The 16,378-nt window shown below is 37.5% G+C and overlaps 1 protein-coding gene across 5 annotated transcripts in view; it reads right to left on the bottom strand.

Annotated features, from left to right (window-relative positions):
- COL11A1 (collagen type XI alpha 1 chain) overlaps positions 1-16,378 on the bottom strand; it is a 167,428-nt gene that overhangs the window by 21,791 nt on the left and 129,259 nt on the right. For all 5 annotated transcript variants that reach the window (XM_019473101.1, XM_009283198.2, XM_009283200.2 and 2 more), the window contains 8 exons: positions 14,209-14,262; positions 13,205-13,258; positions 13,011-13,064; positions 5,232-5,285; positions 4,622-4,729; positions 4,379-4,432; positions 4,031-4,084; positions 2,576-2,629 (listed from right to left, as the gene is read on the bottom strand). In XM_019473101.1, coding sequence (XP_019328646.1) covers positions 2,576-2,629; positions 4,031-4,084; positions 4,379-4,432; positions 4,622-4,729; positions 5,232-5,285; positions 13,011-13,064; positions 13,205-13,258; positions 14,209-14,262 — 486 coding nt within the window. The remainder of the gene's footprint in view (positions 1-2,575; positions 2,630-4,030; positions 4,085-4,378; positions 4,433-4,621; positions 4,730-5,231; positions 5,286-13,010; positions 13,065-13,204; positions 13,259-14,208; positions 14,263-16,378) is intronic.

Raw genomic sequence — 16,378 nt, 5'->3', positions numbered from 1 at the left:
TGGTGAAACATTGGAACAGGCTGCCCAGGGAAGTGGTGGAGTCCCCATCCCTGGAGGTATTTAAAAGACGAGTAGATGAGGCGCTTAGGGACATGGTTTAGTGGGCATGGTGGTGTTGGGTTGACGGTTGGACTCGATGATCTTAGAGGTCTTTTCCAACCTTAATGATACTATGATTCTATATATTTAATCTAGTTTTTCATCTGAATATAAGACTTCTTTCTGAAGATACTTTCAGTTTTATAAGGCAGAGACCAGTGTACCTGTGGTATTAGGACTTTCTGAAAGGCAGCGGTGGAAATATTTTTTGGAGGAGCAATTGTTCGGTCTGAAAAGTCATGTATTAATTAGGGTACACATTTTGTGGATGCTCTAATGATCCATTTTTGTTTCATCCATAGATGTAACCTTTTATTTTGATTTAGACTTGAGCTAAGTGGTCATTAGCATGCTAGTCAATTTTACCTCTTCAGAGTTGGAATCTGGAACAGGCTTATTGTTTTGACATGTACTTCCTAAGTGGTATTTCTTAAGAGAAATTCACCATACTGCTTGTCCGTGAGACCCTTGCTCAGTCTGCAAGGCTCTGGTACTTATTGTCAAAGCCTTTAGAGCACCTCAGTAAAACAGTTTTGGTATTTGCTTATCTCGCCAACTAATAATAATCCTATTACTGTTACCCATCAAAAACTAGGAAAAATAGTTTATTCTTGGCCTTCACCTGATAGTTGAATGTCACTGTAAGTATGTATGCGTAGCTGGAGTCTCTTAGATACAATGGGAAAACTCTATTTATGTCCATGTCTTTCACTAGAATTTGCTTCCCAGGGAAAGCTGGGGGAACCTCTTTGTAACTGGCAATACTAGACACAGATCGCTCAAAACTCTGAAACCTGGTAATAAACATAATTTCATAAGACTGGGCAGTGAAACTGAGTTCAGGTCAGTTCCAAAATACAGGGGAAGAGAGGAATGAAAATGAATGACAGAATAAATAAGGAGACTGTACAGTTGAGGAGTTCAAGGGACTAGATTTAAAAGTATGAAAGCTCTGCTAGCATGTCGTTTCAGAGACAGAAAAACAAAAACTTAGTTCAAGGGACTAGATTTAAAAGTATGAATCCTGAGCTCTGCTAGCGTGTCGTGTCAGAGACAGAAAAACAAAAAATGGGGTGGGATGTTGCTTTCTAGTAGCATAGCCAGAGCTGCACCTCCATAGTCAGCGGTATTACTACTGAAATGGTACGTCTTTCTTAATCTGGATGAAAGGACACTTGTTAGGGCTTTTTGTTGAAATCGATTCTACCATGAAAAATGCTCTTCATTAGTTTTCATCAGTTGTATGTTCATTCTGCCAGTAAAGTATGAAGCTTTCAGTCCTTCACTGTTTCTCTCTGGTATAATATCAACACAATACAGACTCTCTACAAGCTTGAAACATTCAGGTACTTGAGTAATGTAGAATCTGATTCTACAAAATGTTTTCTTTAGAATTCAGGAATGGGATTACTTGGCAATATTTAGCCATTTTCCCTAAATCGGAAATGTGTCAAACCACGGGTGACATGATACTTGTGTTTCTAAAGTGTTTTCTGTCTAGGTACAATCAGATGCAATATATCCGATCTGTTAGGAATGAGCTACTGCCTTTCTGTACAATAAAGTAGGAATTTCTAATTTGATGTTGAACAAACATACTAATTGCTAATATTCAATCGAGCCGTATTTCAGTTCTAGTGATAAGGTTGCTAATGCTACCATAATCATTTACAGTATTATAAATGTTTTGCAAGTTGGTGGAGCAAATAGATTATTGTGTGAAATAGATAAAACTAATTAGGCATGTCAGTTCACTCAAGCCTATTAAATACAGCAATTTAACACACTTTGTTAAATAGCTCTCAGCTTACATTTAATGATGCCCCCTCCCTTGTTTTTTGAAGTGTAAAAACTGCACCTAATTGCTCTCTGAAGCAGACTTAAAGGTTGATGCATCAGTTCTGTAAGTGTAATGTTAATTATTGGTTTTGATTAGCTATATTTGTAAAGCCTGTGAAGCTTCAAAGACTTTAAAAATAATGGAATGGCTTCATAAGTTACAGAAATGTCTGCTTGCTAATTTTGTATGCAGAGGGGATGACACAGGTTTGCACAAAAGCTGCATTGAAATTATTTTATTTCAGAGGCTAAAGACACCAAAGCAGACATATTCTTCCTGCTCCCTGCCAGCAGTCATGTCCCTAAGGATGATGTCTTGTATTACTCTCATAATCGCTCACTCCTATCAGCGGACTAATTCAGCAGACACTGAATTCACTTGGGTGAAAAGAAAAAGCGCATTTATAGATAAGGAATACATTCTTCCCTATGTATTTTTGTTCCCATGGTCCATGTAACCCATGTTAAAGGGTTTTCTCTGCTGTTTCTACTTTTTCATTTCTCCCATTGCATTACTTAAAAGAAACTTCAAACATCATATATGAGCGTCACAACATGGAAAACAAGTAGCTGAAATTCTCTAGAACGTAGTATCTCAGGAAGAGAAGTGTACAAGAGAAAATGGGAAATTACTTACTCTTTTTCCAGGAGGACCAGGTGGGCCAGCTTCACCTGAAGGACCTGGTGGACCCTGCAATGGAAAATGATAAGCTCAGTGCTAACTATGGATAAAGAAATTACCTTTATTAAATGCAACAAACATTTGCAATATGTTGGCCCCTTTCAATGGACAGAAAGCAAGTACCATAAATACACACAGAGAAGTATACCTGCTTATTCAACAAATCCTTTCTTAAGTTGGTCTTTTGAAATTTTTAACAGCTTTTGTTACTGTACAAAATGCAATCATTCTTTTTTTCTCTTCCTGTTTGCAACAAAACATTTCAGACCAGGAAGCGGCTGCACAGAAGTAACATACGGTCTTTGCCTACTGCCTAACTCCGTTAAGAAGTTTCTTGCTTTCTCAGGTGCTGGAGTTGTTGCTTTTGCTAAAATATTTCACTTATGTCTGTGAATTAGCTGCCCTGTGGGTGGCTTTCTCTTGAAAAATCTTTTGTGCACTGACAGCCATTTGGCTACTCCATCTTGGTCACCTGTGATACTCTTAAATATTTCTTTGATAAGCTTTTCTGCAGGAACACAACGCTCTAAAAGTACGTACTGTTACGTAAGACATACAGATAGTAATTTCCCGAAGTTTGCAGGTAAACCCCAGTTTATAACTTACTTCCAACCATACGTTCAATGTACTAGCATTTTTTATTTTCAAACTGTACTGTATAGGATAATTCCCTGATAATCAAAACTTCCAGAGCTAGAAAGAGACTTTCCAAATGGAAACCCCTTTCTTTTTGCAATAAAAAAGTTAAATTAATGATGTTTTAATATGGGAATTACAGAAATATAAGAATTTGATGCTTAATATGGGTATTGCTCAGATACTTCTTAACTTCCTTAAAGCAGAAACATCAAGGTTTTGCTTCATTTCATCAGGTCAGCTAATGAAGATTATTTGGCTGCAGCATTCCTTTCTTATGCTCAGAGTTGCTCTATTTTTAGTGCTCCTCAGCAGCTCCAGCAGAAATCCTTAGCACATCATTTATTTCTACTTCTAAAAGAAATTGAGCTCTTGCTTCTGATTGTGACTATAATATGGGCAGTTCTATCTCTACAAGGAAATAAATAGATATTTTTCAGTATAATAGAAAAAGCATCCCTTTAGCAAGTATTATTAAGGGTACAAATGTATAGAAACCACTGATTCAGCAAAAGATACTTTCTTAGCATAGGAGAGAACATGCAGCTGAAGTAAAATGACAGAACGAACTCACAGGTTGACCAGGATCACCATCTTCACCCTTCTCTCCACCAACACCATCTTGACCCTACAGAATTCACGGGAAAATAAACAAAATACAAAATTCAGCTAAATTAAGTCACTTAGTTTCATATACAAATACAAGAGCACTAAGATACTTTCTTAGCATAGGAGAGAACATGCAGCTGAAGTAAAATGACAGAACGAACTCACAGGTTGACCAGGATCACCATCTTCACCCTTCTCTCCACCAACACCATCTTGACCCTACAGAATTCACAGGAAAATAAACAAAATACAAAATTCAGCTAAATTAAGTCACTTAGTTTCATATACAAATATAAGAGCACTATTCTTCTACACAGCATTTTCCTAAGGACACTAGTTTTCAAGACTTTTTAAAGATTTCTAAACCTTTTTTAAGCCTTAGGAAATATATGAACAGAAAAGCAACAGCTCTTACAGGCAAGACCTCATCCCCAGACAAGGAAGAGGCAGGGTTAACTAGGATTTAGTACAAACCAAGACTAGGACCTAAAACTGTTTTTTAAGTATACTTACAGCTGGACCAGGTTCCCCGGGGGGACCAGGATCTCCAGGAAAACCAACTGGGCCCTAGATAAATCAGGAAAAAACCCAAGGAATGTGTCATCCATTGACAAGCAGGTAGCAATCATCACAAGTATTTTATGAAGCATACAATGAATTTAGTTCAAATGTAGAAAATTATATACAGTTCTACATGTAGCACAACTTCAGCAGTGCTTCACAATGCTTTGTGTTAAAATTATTAAGCTCACTTACTGGGTTACCCTTAGGCCCATCATCACCTGGAGGTCCTTTAGCACCTGGTGGTCCAGCTGCTCCAGGTGGACCAGCCTCACCTTTTTCTCCCCTTTCACCTTTTGGACCCTGTAGAAAACATATGAACACAAAAATGTCATCTGGAAATTGAATGGCAAAAGAAAGATTACAATGGCAAAACTGTTTTTCAGAGCCGGGCAATGTTACTCATCAATAAATGCCGGCATGTGAATGGGAAATTAGGACCTCAGCCTCAGACTGGAAGACCTGTGAATTTCAGGTCGAGTGCCAACATCTGCACCCAGTTTGCATCAATGAACTGTCTTCAGAGAGAAAAACATGCGTGTCAAAGTTAATACTTTTGGAAGAAAAAATAGGTACTCTCTTAGGAAGTCTTCAGCTCTGTCCTCTGTTTTTGTTATACAAGATGCGGCTATAATTGTAAGAAAACAAATTACATTTTAAAGGTATAAGTTCTTCACTGAAAATGTAAAGAAAACATACGCAAGTACTTAAGCAATCTGATTAAATGCTTACTAAAGTAAGCACTGCCAGATAACTTAGTTCACCATAATAAAAGTTAATAGTAAGACAAAACCAAAATACTCACAGATGTTCCAGATTCTCCAGGAGGTCCAGGGTTACCAGCTTCTCCAGGTTCACCCTGTCAATGTGTGAGGATAAATCGATGAGTCATTAGGGAGAATATTTCTGTGAATTTACTTCTGTTATTACATATTCTTCCCATTCTCTTCACGTGAACAGCTTACAGGAACTGTCTTTTATTTGGTCTACCTAAAGGGGGTTGAGTTACATATGGTTTTGCAGAACTGGAATCTGAAATTTTAGAGAGAATATATCAAACTAAGCTTTTAGTGAGCCAGGGAGACTAACCTTCCCTTTGGGCTTTGGAAGATCTTCCCCTTTATTATCCCATATATTGCCAATTTCCTGTTTGTCATCTCTCTTTCTAGTCACAGAAAAGCCAAAGAAGTATATTGACTGTGTATGTTTATTTCTCTAGAAGATACATTTTGCCTGCAAGGAAGTTTCTACAAATAAGATAACACTAATTGGAAATGAACGCCAATGGAGCGAAGATATTTTTGCTATAGCTACTGTTAGAATGAAAAATTATATAAAGAAAAACATAAGGATAAGATAATAGCATAACAGTTAGCAGAACTTTCACCACAGGCCACAAAGGTGTATGCTATGTGGTCACTGGTGATGCAAACTGTTTAGTAAAGCAGATGGCTTTGAGGACGACACCCTATGAAGAAAACCTGTGCAAGTCAAAGATTATAGTGAATTATATTAAATGAATGTTTAAGTTAATTCAGTCTCTTTCTGAACTAATACACAGTATTGGCTCAAAGACTGTCTTTGCAATTGTTCATTTTAAAGTTTATTATGACTGATTATTTTCTAGCTCAGTGGTCTGATAAATAAACCTTTATAGAAAACTACTCTGTTAGTAGAATATTTAGCTATTAGCATCACAGACACACAAACTGTGAAAGGATATCAGAATCTGCTTTGTGATTGTCATGGAGTGCTGAGATAAGAACTATATATTTTTATTCCAAAGAATTTCTCAGTGTAACTGCTAATGGGGGGACTTTTTTGCCCCATATATATTCTTTTTCCAAACCAAATGAACCTTGCCAATAATTATGCCTGTAAATGAGAGTACTTCAGTGCTGAAAATGCATTTCACCCAATCCCCTCTACTGAACTCAAACACAGATTTGGAATAAATTTGTGTATCCTTCGTATCCTGTATGACCTGCACGCCCCTCTTCATTCAATGACAATTCAATTAATACAACATGCATGTCTGTCACTTCCACGTGGACAGTATAAAAGTATAAATCATAAAATATGAATTTTAAACAAATCTTACGGTGTAGATACTGAAGTTTTTTTCATAGAACTAACGGCAGCACGATGACCTCACCAGGTCCAGAATTTGGCCCAATGTAAATATTACATTAGATGAATGGAAGAAGATCTGAGCACCCAACTGAATTCCAGAATAGGATCATTAACAGATTACCACAACTTTAGGAGCAATATTAAAATGTCCTTTAGAAAGGGCACTTTTAAAGGGTCAATTTGCCTTTAGAAATTGTGGTATGTTCTATTAGACATACTTAAATTTGCAGTAATCTTAAAAATTAATGATCCCTCTTAGTACTTAATGTTCATTTGCTTCTGTGATACAGCATTCATTATTTTTTAAAAGAAGTCTAGTGGATAGTTCAGGTCAATAAGCATTAAATATGTTTTCTAGGAAAATTCATAATCTTCATTTCCTTATCCTCTGCACAGGGGTTACTGAATCTGCATCATCATTAGTATCATTTTTTTGTCCATGCCTACTATCAATCAGATTTATGTAGCAACAGAGAATGAGGTCTGGAATTAGCAAACCAACGGATGTTATTCAGGTCAGTAGATATATCTAACAGAATCCACAATATAGACCCCTTCAACAGGGGTCCCCATTGCAGGACTAACTAACTGAGTGACATAAGAACACTAATTGTGCCAAGTCTTGCCTGACAAGCACCTGTGCCAGTATAATCCCCTTCTCAGCTTCTCAGAGAGTAAGTTCTTTTTCTGCCTTTCTGCCAAATGATACTGAAATTGATGATGATTCACATTTGATTTGTGATCCGCTCTTTACCCTTCCCGTTGACAAACACATCTTCATTGTACGATATCATGCAACAAGAGAAAAGATGGGCTTTCTCTGACATATTGACCTATACTTGGGGACAACGGGGGAAGGCTGTGCTCCTGGGATCTCAGGGGTCCCTGCTATAGCACGCGTGTTGAAATTGGGAGATGCAGGCAGCCTATATGAGCTCTGTGCATAGTAACTCCCCAATAAGCAGCAGTGTGGAAGACAGCAATATTGGAAGGGCAAGAAAATGTCAAGATGTTCCCCTTAAAGGGCGTCTGTGAAAGATGAGACCAGTTAAAGTTTCATCTCACATTAATACTTCTAAATCATTGCTCTATTAAAAAATGTGACTCTTCCCTGTATGCGGTCCTTGTTTTTTCTGACGCTGATTTTTATATTCCAAATATTAGGTACTGCGGAAGGTTGTACTTGTTTTAGACAGCTGTTAAGGGAGTTAAACAATGTTTTGATAGAGAAGATTGTAGCTGATACATATTTACAGAGCGCATATTTAGAGCTACTAAAAACTGTGCAATCTGTAGGTTATTGTTTGCCCTCGTCTTTCTTTGCATTTTGGCAAAGATGGTATTAATTCAGAATCCGATGCACCTTCTCCATGAGAAATATCTCATGTTCTTTTGGGAAATAGATTTTATGATCTAATAAGAGATTTATTCCACCTCTGGAATTTTTTTCCTCTTTTGTTACAAGGTCAGATCTTTTAAAAGTTAGTGTGGTCTTTCTTAGGCAAAGCCTTCCTCTGACAGGATTTCAACAAGCAAAGACAGAGATTCTAAACTACAGTGAGCCATGTCATTTCATAGACGTGTTTAATTCTGAAAACCTCCTTGGACTAAGCAAGGAGAATGATTTCTATCAGGCTAAGGACAGTAGTTTAAAAGTCCTTTGTTTTCCTTATTATGAGCAGGTCTACAGAACTGTCCATACAAAGCACAGGGACAGAGAGCGAGCGGAGGGAAGACTGCCACCTTTTGGTTAAATTCTGGGACATGGCGATTGATTTTGTAAGAATGAGAGGCAACTTTGCAACCGACTGGGTTGCGAAAAGGATTCAGTTACACTTTTGCTCCTTTTTGCCATCCTCACAAAACAGAAAAAAAGAGAAAAATTGTGACTCTAGAAGACAACCCCTTTTCACACAGGTCTGCATTATGTGACTGCGTTATATATATATTATCGCTCCGTGGAGAGATAAATTTAACCAAGACAGAAATTATAAAGCTATGCTGTATTTTCTGGGAGGGCTTATGTTTACAAGCATGTTGGAGAGCTGGAGAAGGATGAGAAGAGATCACAGTCAGTGAGCCATGTAAAGTTATTAGAAGTAATTTGTTAGGACAGATATTCGGGTAGGATAAACTGTCATAGACACATCTTGATTGAGTACCTTAGCAATTGTCTGCACACAGGTGTGTGGAAAAATGATATGCACACATAAAGGTGTCTGTGCAACCTTCTCAGACATGTTTTTAAACTTAGGGCCAGAATACTCAATTGATTTTGTCCTCTCCCTTCCATCTGCAGTATAAATCAACGACTGATTAAGCATATAAACTACTGATTTCACTTGTTCACTGTGTTGGACTCCTTATTAGTGTACTATTTTAAAAATTATTTTAGAATGCTATTATAGGAAGGACTATAAACCCAGATGAGTGTAGTGGTTTTCTAACATCAGACTTTTTCATATACTAAACCAGATTTAAATTCTGAGGGGCTACAGAAAGAATGCTTACATTCTGCAGACATTCATTTTGCATTACCCATTGACTCTGCCAGTTTCCCACGTGCTGTGGAAGGGAGAAAGGGTGGAAGAATGGCACAGTCCTCGGTGCAGTTATCACAGATTAGCCTAAATTTATTTTATTAGGCTTTGCGGAAGAGAAGTGTGACATTAATGTTACTTGTTCTGTTTCCTTTCTGTGTTGTAAATTCTTAGATGTTGTAAAACATCTAAGGCCCAGTTTTGAGAAGTCATGAGCAACTTACCGGGTATTTAGAATATCTGCATGTTAGGCCTTTGATATGAAATTAGATATAACCATGTGTTGGTACATTTTGGTTTTCTGCTTTTTGTTAATTATAAGCACAATAAAGAGAAAAACTTCTGGGTGGAAGCTGGATTTAAGTGCTTCTGATTGAGTGTAAGTCTTCAAGACTTCTAGACTGCTCCATGGAGGCTACAGGCATTAATAATGCAAGGCTACATGCACATTTGTACTGCAGATGTCTTTGAACATTTAGGCCTTTGTGTGTACAGCAGAGGAAAAAATAAGCTAGTTAAAAATACATGGCATTGTGACAAAAATTATTTATAACTTGCCAGAAGATAAGGGGGCTTCGAAACCCCAGTATTAATAACAAAACATCTCCTAGTCTAACCACTCAAATATGAAAGTGAGTAAATCTGTTTCACTCCCCAACAATGACAGGGAGGACGCCAAAATGTTTTTCCACACTCTACAATCAGCACTGCATTGCATTACCTGTAGTATGATATGTCTTTCCTGAAAAGGATGCAGAGGCCAAAGCATGCTGACGTAATAAGAAAAACATCGGGGCAAAAATATGTGGGAAGAAAAGGAAAAGAGAAAATGCGTGTTTTGTTTAAAAGTGTGAACTGTCCTCCCATTGCGGGAACTCCTCCTGCCAGAACAACTCTATGATTTCTAAGCTTGCGGAACTTATTAAATGGAACTGAAATTCAGAAGGAAGATGTCCTAAGTAGGAGAAAAACTGGCATGTACTAAAACTTGAGAAGGAGGAGGAAAGTGATTAGAAGAAATAAAAACTTCCAAGATAATATACTTGGAAGCTTCTCTGTGTGAATGCAGAGAATATCGGAAGTAAGCAAGAGGAAATAAAAATGACAACCAGTGATAAACAGTCTGAATTTCATGTTCTTGAATTAAATTTGGTGGGCTGATTATCACAAATAGGGATTCTAAATCACACAGAAGAGTCACAGGGAGAAACAAAGGAGTAAGGACTTCAATATAAGTCAATGTTTTTACAAAATGACTGGGATATAATTTGATCATCAAACAGTAAAAATTAAAGAGGTGATTGAAACCAGTGGCAAAATTCCTATTGACTTCAGTGGGCCACAATATTATACAAGGTGTTTTTTTTTTTAAAAGCAGTGAATATAATGGGTGCTACCCTGGATGTAGAGTTCTCATAATAAACATTTTTCTCAGTACCCTAGTGGTCACAGGAAGAGTTTTTCTTCCCACAGGCCCATTTTTTTCTGTATTCCGCTGACATACAGACTCTCTTTTTCCAATAACGTTTTTTGCCATGTCTATCAACTCTCACATTCAGACACGTTTTTGGTCCTCTTCCCAGAGAGAAAAAACAAATCCTGCAGCTCTTCATGAGGCCGAGCTCTCTTTTAAGATAGGCTGGAGGACCAGTGTCACAAAATTGGGAGATTAGAGGGAATATCCTTGTTAATAATGCAGTCAAGCAGGAGGGCATCATGTTTTGTATGTCTTATGCAATTATGGGGAAAAAAGATTGAAGACACAAGAATGCCACTGCTACCAAGAGGTGTGTTGATGCTCAGAGCCACATCCTAAGAAACAGGGAATGCAATGCAGCAGTCAGCTTGAGGCATGACAGTGCTACCATGAAAAACCTACAGTATAAAGTTAATATTTTCATCTGCTTGGGCTCAGTACCCTTTGATCTCAAAAGACAAAGAAGGGAGACAAAGTAGGATATTTTTCCATCAAGCCATCTATTGCATTACGTTATTCTCGTACTCTCTTCACCACATCCCAGAGCACTGGTAGGTGATTTATTTGATGGGCATGTAGAAAAAATCATGAAACATCTGAAGATTCTATTAAAATAATAGTTTGGTCATACTAATAAGAAGTTGGTGATTCCTTTTGACATGGCCCTAATATAAGTGAAGGGTTACTTAACGAAAAGACATTTTAGTGAAAAGACCAGACACATAACTGAAATTTTATGGTAGATTTCAACAATGTTGAAGAGCATCATAAGAAAGATCTGTTATCACAGAGGAACAAGAAGCTCGTGAGATACTGTAGCATGAACTGCAGATTTTCATTTTTTTTATTATTAGTCCTACAAATGATCCTGGGAAAACAATGGCAACTTCCTTATCTTGTGAAAAGAAAGAATACCTAGAAGCTCTGCGAAGCAGAGTGACATGCTTTTGGACAGTGATCAAGAAGAGGATCATGACAAATATAAGTGATTTTGATTGACCTGGTACTTGAGTCGTTATTTGTAAATTCATAGATCTGATGGATTTGTACCTGAAGGTACAATACTGGTACACTGCGTCAAAGAGAATATGTGGATAAATGAAAGGGAGCAGAAGTTAAGACTTCTGAAGAGCTGAAGTTCAGTAATGGTGTATGAGGAAGATGAGGGAAAAGGTACCTCTGCATTTAATTTTCTGATGGGACAGGAAGAAAAAGGGAAAACTTGCTTCACGTTCTGAAAAGTTATCAATACTGTGAGCTTTCTGAAAAACTACCAATACTGCCATTCCTAGAGATGTCTTTTCTAGGATTCATTGACACCAGCGTTTCACTGAATACATATGATATTCTGTGGCAAATTATTTAAATACTCAAGAGCAATCTACTTAGTTTCTCAGTAAGTTATTTATACAGTGGCCTGGAATACATTTCTATTCTGCTTCCTTCACCTTATGCTCCTTTCAAAAGATTTTTGAACTTTCCAAATCCAAAGTTAAAGAAAAAATTCATATTAAACCTGTAGCATTACACCAAAATGCTTTTAGGCTTACACGCATGATATGGCTGAGGTCATCTAACTTGTTAAAATAAAAATAAATAGGAATTTCAAGAGACTCTCTCTTGAATTTTGTGTTTGCTCAGCATTTTATGATAGTTTACACTGGTGATTCAAATAAATTCAAAAAAAGCCATTACGTCTATTGCATACAATATTTTTCCTTTAAGAAAAAGGAAGATAATTTCTGACATGTTCTTTGGGTAAGATAGGAAATGTAAAAAAAACCCACCCCATATACTGGTAGGAAATTTTCTGAATAGAGAACTGAAAATAGCAATGAAAATCATTTTGATGAATGAATGTTACATAGCATCAGCCTTAAGTCAGGTTTTCAACCAGCGTAAATCATCCTCAGACCTTTGACTTTACTGGAACTGTATCTATCTGTATGAGGAACAGATACATATGGATGCTTCAGGTCTGCTTCACCTCACAGATATGTTTAGCACTGATACATTAGATAATAGCTTATATTCTTAACGTTCCAGATAGAGGGCTATGTGATATTCTAAGCCACACCAATGTAAAATGAAAAACACTTGAAGCCAGTAGTGTTACTGTAGGGATCAAACTATGTAGTTAAGGAAATCACCGTAACCTTACTTTAATCCTTCGCCTGAAAACTACCTCTTCTGCTCCAAAGCTCTTTCCTCTGATTGTTAAATATTTTTGTGATGTAAAACGTGAAATAAAAAGACCAACCATGGTAAGTCAGCCATTAGGAGTATAGCTAGATCACTGTTAACAATTACTGGGTCAATGAAAGATATTTGGGAACTGTAATATATCTACATAGCTCTGAAGAAGAATCAAAATGTATATTCATATTCTTATTCCAATGTTTTCTCTTTCTAGGGGGATATTATCAACACTCACCTTCTCACCAACACCTCCAACAGAGCCGATGGAGCCTGGGGGGCCTTGAGGACCCTACAATGATAAAAGATGTTGGTTATCCCAAATATAGTTATCCCAAATATAGTGCTTATTACTGAATTACTGAGAGAGTTATCCCAAATATAGTACTTATTACTGAATTACTGAGAGAAAAACAATAGGTTAATTCTTACATCAGCTCCATTAGGACCCTGGGGACCTCTTGGACCTGGAGGGCCAGGTGGACCCTGTATCAAAGAGACAATTTGATATAGTTACAATCATAAAGAGTAAGTTCAGTGGGGCTTTTTTGGCCAATGAAAAATAATATACTCAATCTGTAGAGGACTTTTAATCTTCGCAGTGCTACAGAAACAGCAGGGCCAGATTGCTGCCCATTGCATGAGTTCACAAGGTGGCAGGGGATCCAGGCTATGTTATACAGTACCTGAGCTGGAAACGATCTGATGCTTAGGACTCCTGAGGATTGGTTTCCTGCATTGTATTTTCCCTGCAGGTTACCTGCATACCCCTTCCACTGTGCAAAGACCCTGCAGTAGCTTATCTGTCTGGCAACAGCCATGTGACAGTACTGCACCATGGTGCCCACAGATGGGCAATAATAAAGCATCCAGGCTTGGCACAGGGTGTTGGAGGCAAATGCACACTGTAGACGATAGCTTGCATTTCAGTCAGGACCAGCCCAGAAGGCATTCTGTCAACAGTATAACCAGTTGGAAAATGTAGTCTCAAGATTACCCAGAGAAACAGAGTAAACATAGCCAGGTAGTGTTTACCATCTTCTGGCCTGCAATTCCCTGAAGCTAAGGTACCATGCCCTGAATTTCAGAAAAGCAGTTCCGAACTCTCTGGTGCAGTGGTCTCTCCTTTTTCTCCTTCTTTCCTGAACCTGCTTGCCACTGTCCTGTCTCAGACACACATAGCATCTGCTTTGCTCTGCTTTGCTACCTACTCTTCAGAGTATTTTCTTAAGTTACATAAATCTTGATATTAAAGATGAGGAGATAGATGTGGGCAAGCAAAGTAAAGCCCAGAGAGAGTTTATGTTACACAAAATGTTTCATACTCAGGCACCAAATTAAGGAGTAGCTTATCAAATTGTGAGCTACAGAGAAAGGACAATAATACACGGATGATATTTATGTCCCCAGAGTGACCAATGGGGAAGAAGTCTTACCATTGGACCCACATCACCATTTTCACCCTTTTCACCTGGTGGGCCAGGCAAACCCTAAAACACATGGAAGAGTAAAGAAAACTATTAGTAGGGTACTTGGAATGCTGAGTTATAAATCAATATGAAACAATATAAATCAGATCTACATGTGAAACTTGGAAACTTGGAGGGGGGAACAAGAAAACAAAACCTATTTGCATTAAAACAACAACAAAAAAAGGAGTTCTTTATATTACAGGAAATGTACAGGTAATCCTAGGATTAGAAATTAGAAAATTTCTGAAAAAAACCAGACACAGAAATGCGAGGGGTGGCTGACTTTAAAAACACAGCCATCATTATCCAGGGCCCAGGTGGGCATTTGGATAATTTGATTTATGCTATGATCCATATGTATGTGAAGAAAACATGATCGGTGCAGCACGATGAAGCGGTACGCAAGGATGTCTAAGCTACCTGAGTACTGGAAGCTGTGTAACTGCTTTAATAAGGTGTCTAGTGGAGGTAATAAATCCTGCTGAGAGGCATTGCATTGGGTTATGCAAACATATCCTCAGAAGCAAAGTGTCCAAGTTTGACTTAGTAACAAACACGAAGAGAAGGAAACTGTAGCTGATGCTAATACTGATATCTAATATAATGTTACCCTGGCTAGCAGCACTATCACCACTAAGCTGGGCATTCCTAAATGTAGGATCAAAGCTTGGCTTCTCTAAAAAGCAGATCCCCTGGATCTGGAGTCAATAGCATTATATTGATTTACATTACATTAAGATCTGGTTCTGTTTCACCTCCTGGGACCTGCTACTTTCAAAGTATGTATCAAACTATAGCTAACCAGATTGGAAAGCACAATTTGCCGTCTTTGCTACAAAGCTGCATAAAAAAAGTACGAAGTATAAACTTAGCCAACACTATATCCATTCCTCAGCTGCCCTCCTACTCGGACACAATCTGAACCGTAGAAAGACCTGCCAAAATTCAGAGATATACCTTTGCTAAAAATAATGTATGCCTCTGTTGTCTACTACTGGGAAAACTTGGCTGACCCGTCAGCGCATTGCGGTTGTTGTGAAAGCCTGTTTACTATTAGATAACCAGCATGAAAAAAGCCAGCTTTAGTTCGTGTGGTGGCACAGCGGTTTTTCTATATAATCCTTGCTTATTTTAAAAAATACTAGACTGTATTCTATTAGAATGGAAGCCCATAGCTGACAATACTATCTCCAGTAACACGTATTGATTACACTACATGCTGAGTAGTAATGCCAGGGTTATGCTAACAGGTAGTTTTCTTACTTTCTAACTTTCTTCATGTTTACTTTTTGTAACCTTGTAATAGTTCAACAAATGGAATTTGAATTGACTTTAACTTTTTCCTTCACTGTGAGGAGTTTTAAATAACAATTTTGTAGCTAATTGTTCTAAACCATGATTAGAGCGGAAGCCTAGACTCGGACTAGATGACTAGTCTTTAGAGAGATGAATCCCACCTCAAATAAACCAGATCTTCCACTTGCCAACAGGCCACTAAGTTCTACCCCGTGAACATAAAAAGACATTTAGCTTAAAAAGCTGAATGCCTTATCCATTATGATTCATGGTCATGATAAACCTAAACAGCTCATTCAACTGCTTGCAGAGGAGGTATTTATGAAACTTCAAAGGCAATTAAACATTGACTTAATATTGCCGTCTTTGAAAAGACTTTCCAAAGCCATTCAGTGAACTCGTATTTCAACATTGAAAAACTCCAGCTGATTTCACTGAATCAGTATTTCATGCATTATTGGACATGTTATTTCGGGAGTCCTTTCAGTTCCTTTTGGCAAGAAGTAATTGAGTAAAATTGCCATAAATTGATATAAGATAACCTAGATAGGCCCTCAGAGTTTTTCCAGATTTTCTTTACTTTCACCTCCTTTTGTTAGAAACTTCCTTATTTTTAAAAATAGTATCAAAATTAAATAGCAAGGAAATTCACAATTAAGGTAATGAATATTCAAAATTACCAATGTTCACTTTTATGAACAAAAACTCTTTTTCCTTAATGTCCAATGTAAGAAATATCAGTAGAATTTAACTGGAATAAGTGTGATATAGCTACCACGGAATATTATATATAAGACAGAGAAAGTTGTTACTCCCCAACAGTTCATAATCACCATGA

This window comes from Aptenodytes forsteri, unplaced genomic scaffold (assembly GCF_000699145.1).
Source record: "Aptenodytes forsteri isolate BGI_AS27 unplaced genomic scaffold, ASM69914v1 Scaffold181, whole genome shotgun sequence".
Lineage (NCBI taxonomy): Eukaryota > Metazoa > Chordata > Aves > Sphenisciformes > Spheniscidae > Aptenodytes > Aptenodytes forsteri.
Note: the sequence above shows the minus strand (reverse complement) of the source record. Positions and strands in the feature narration are given on the sequence as shown.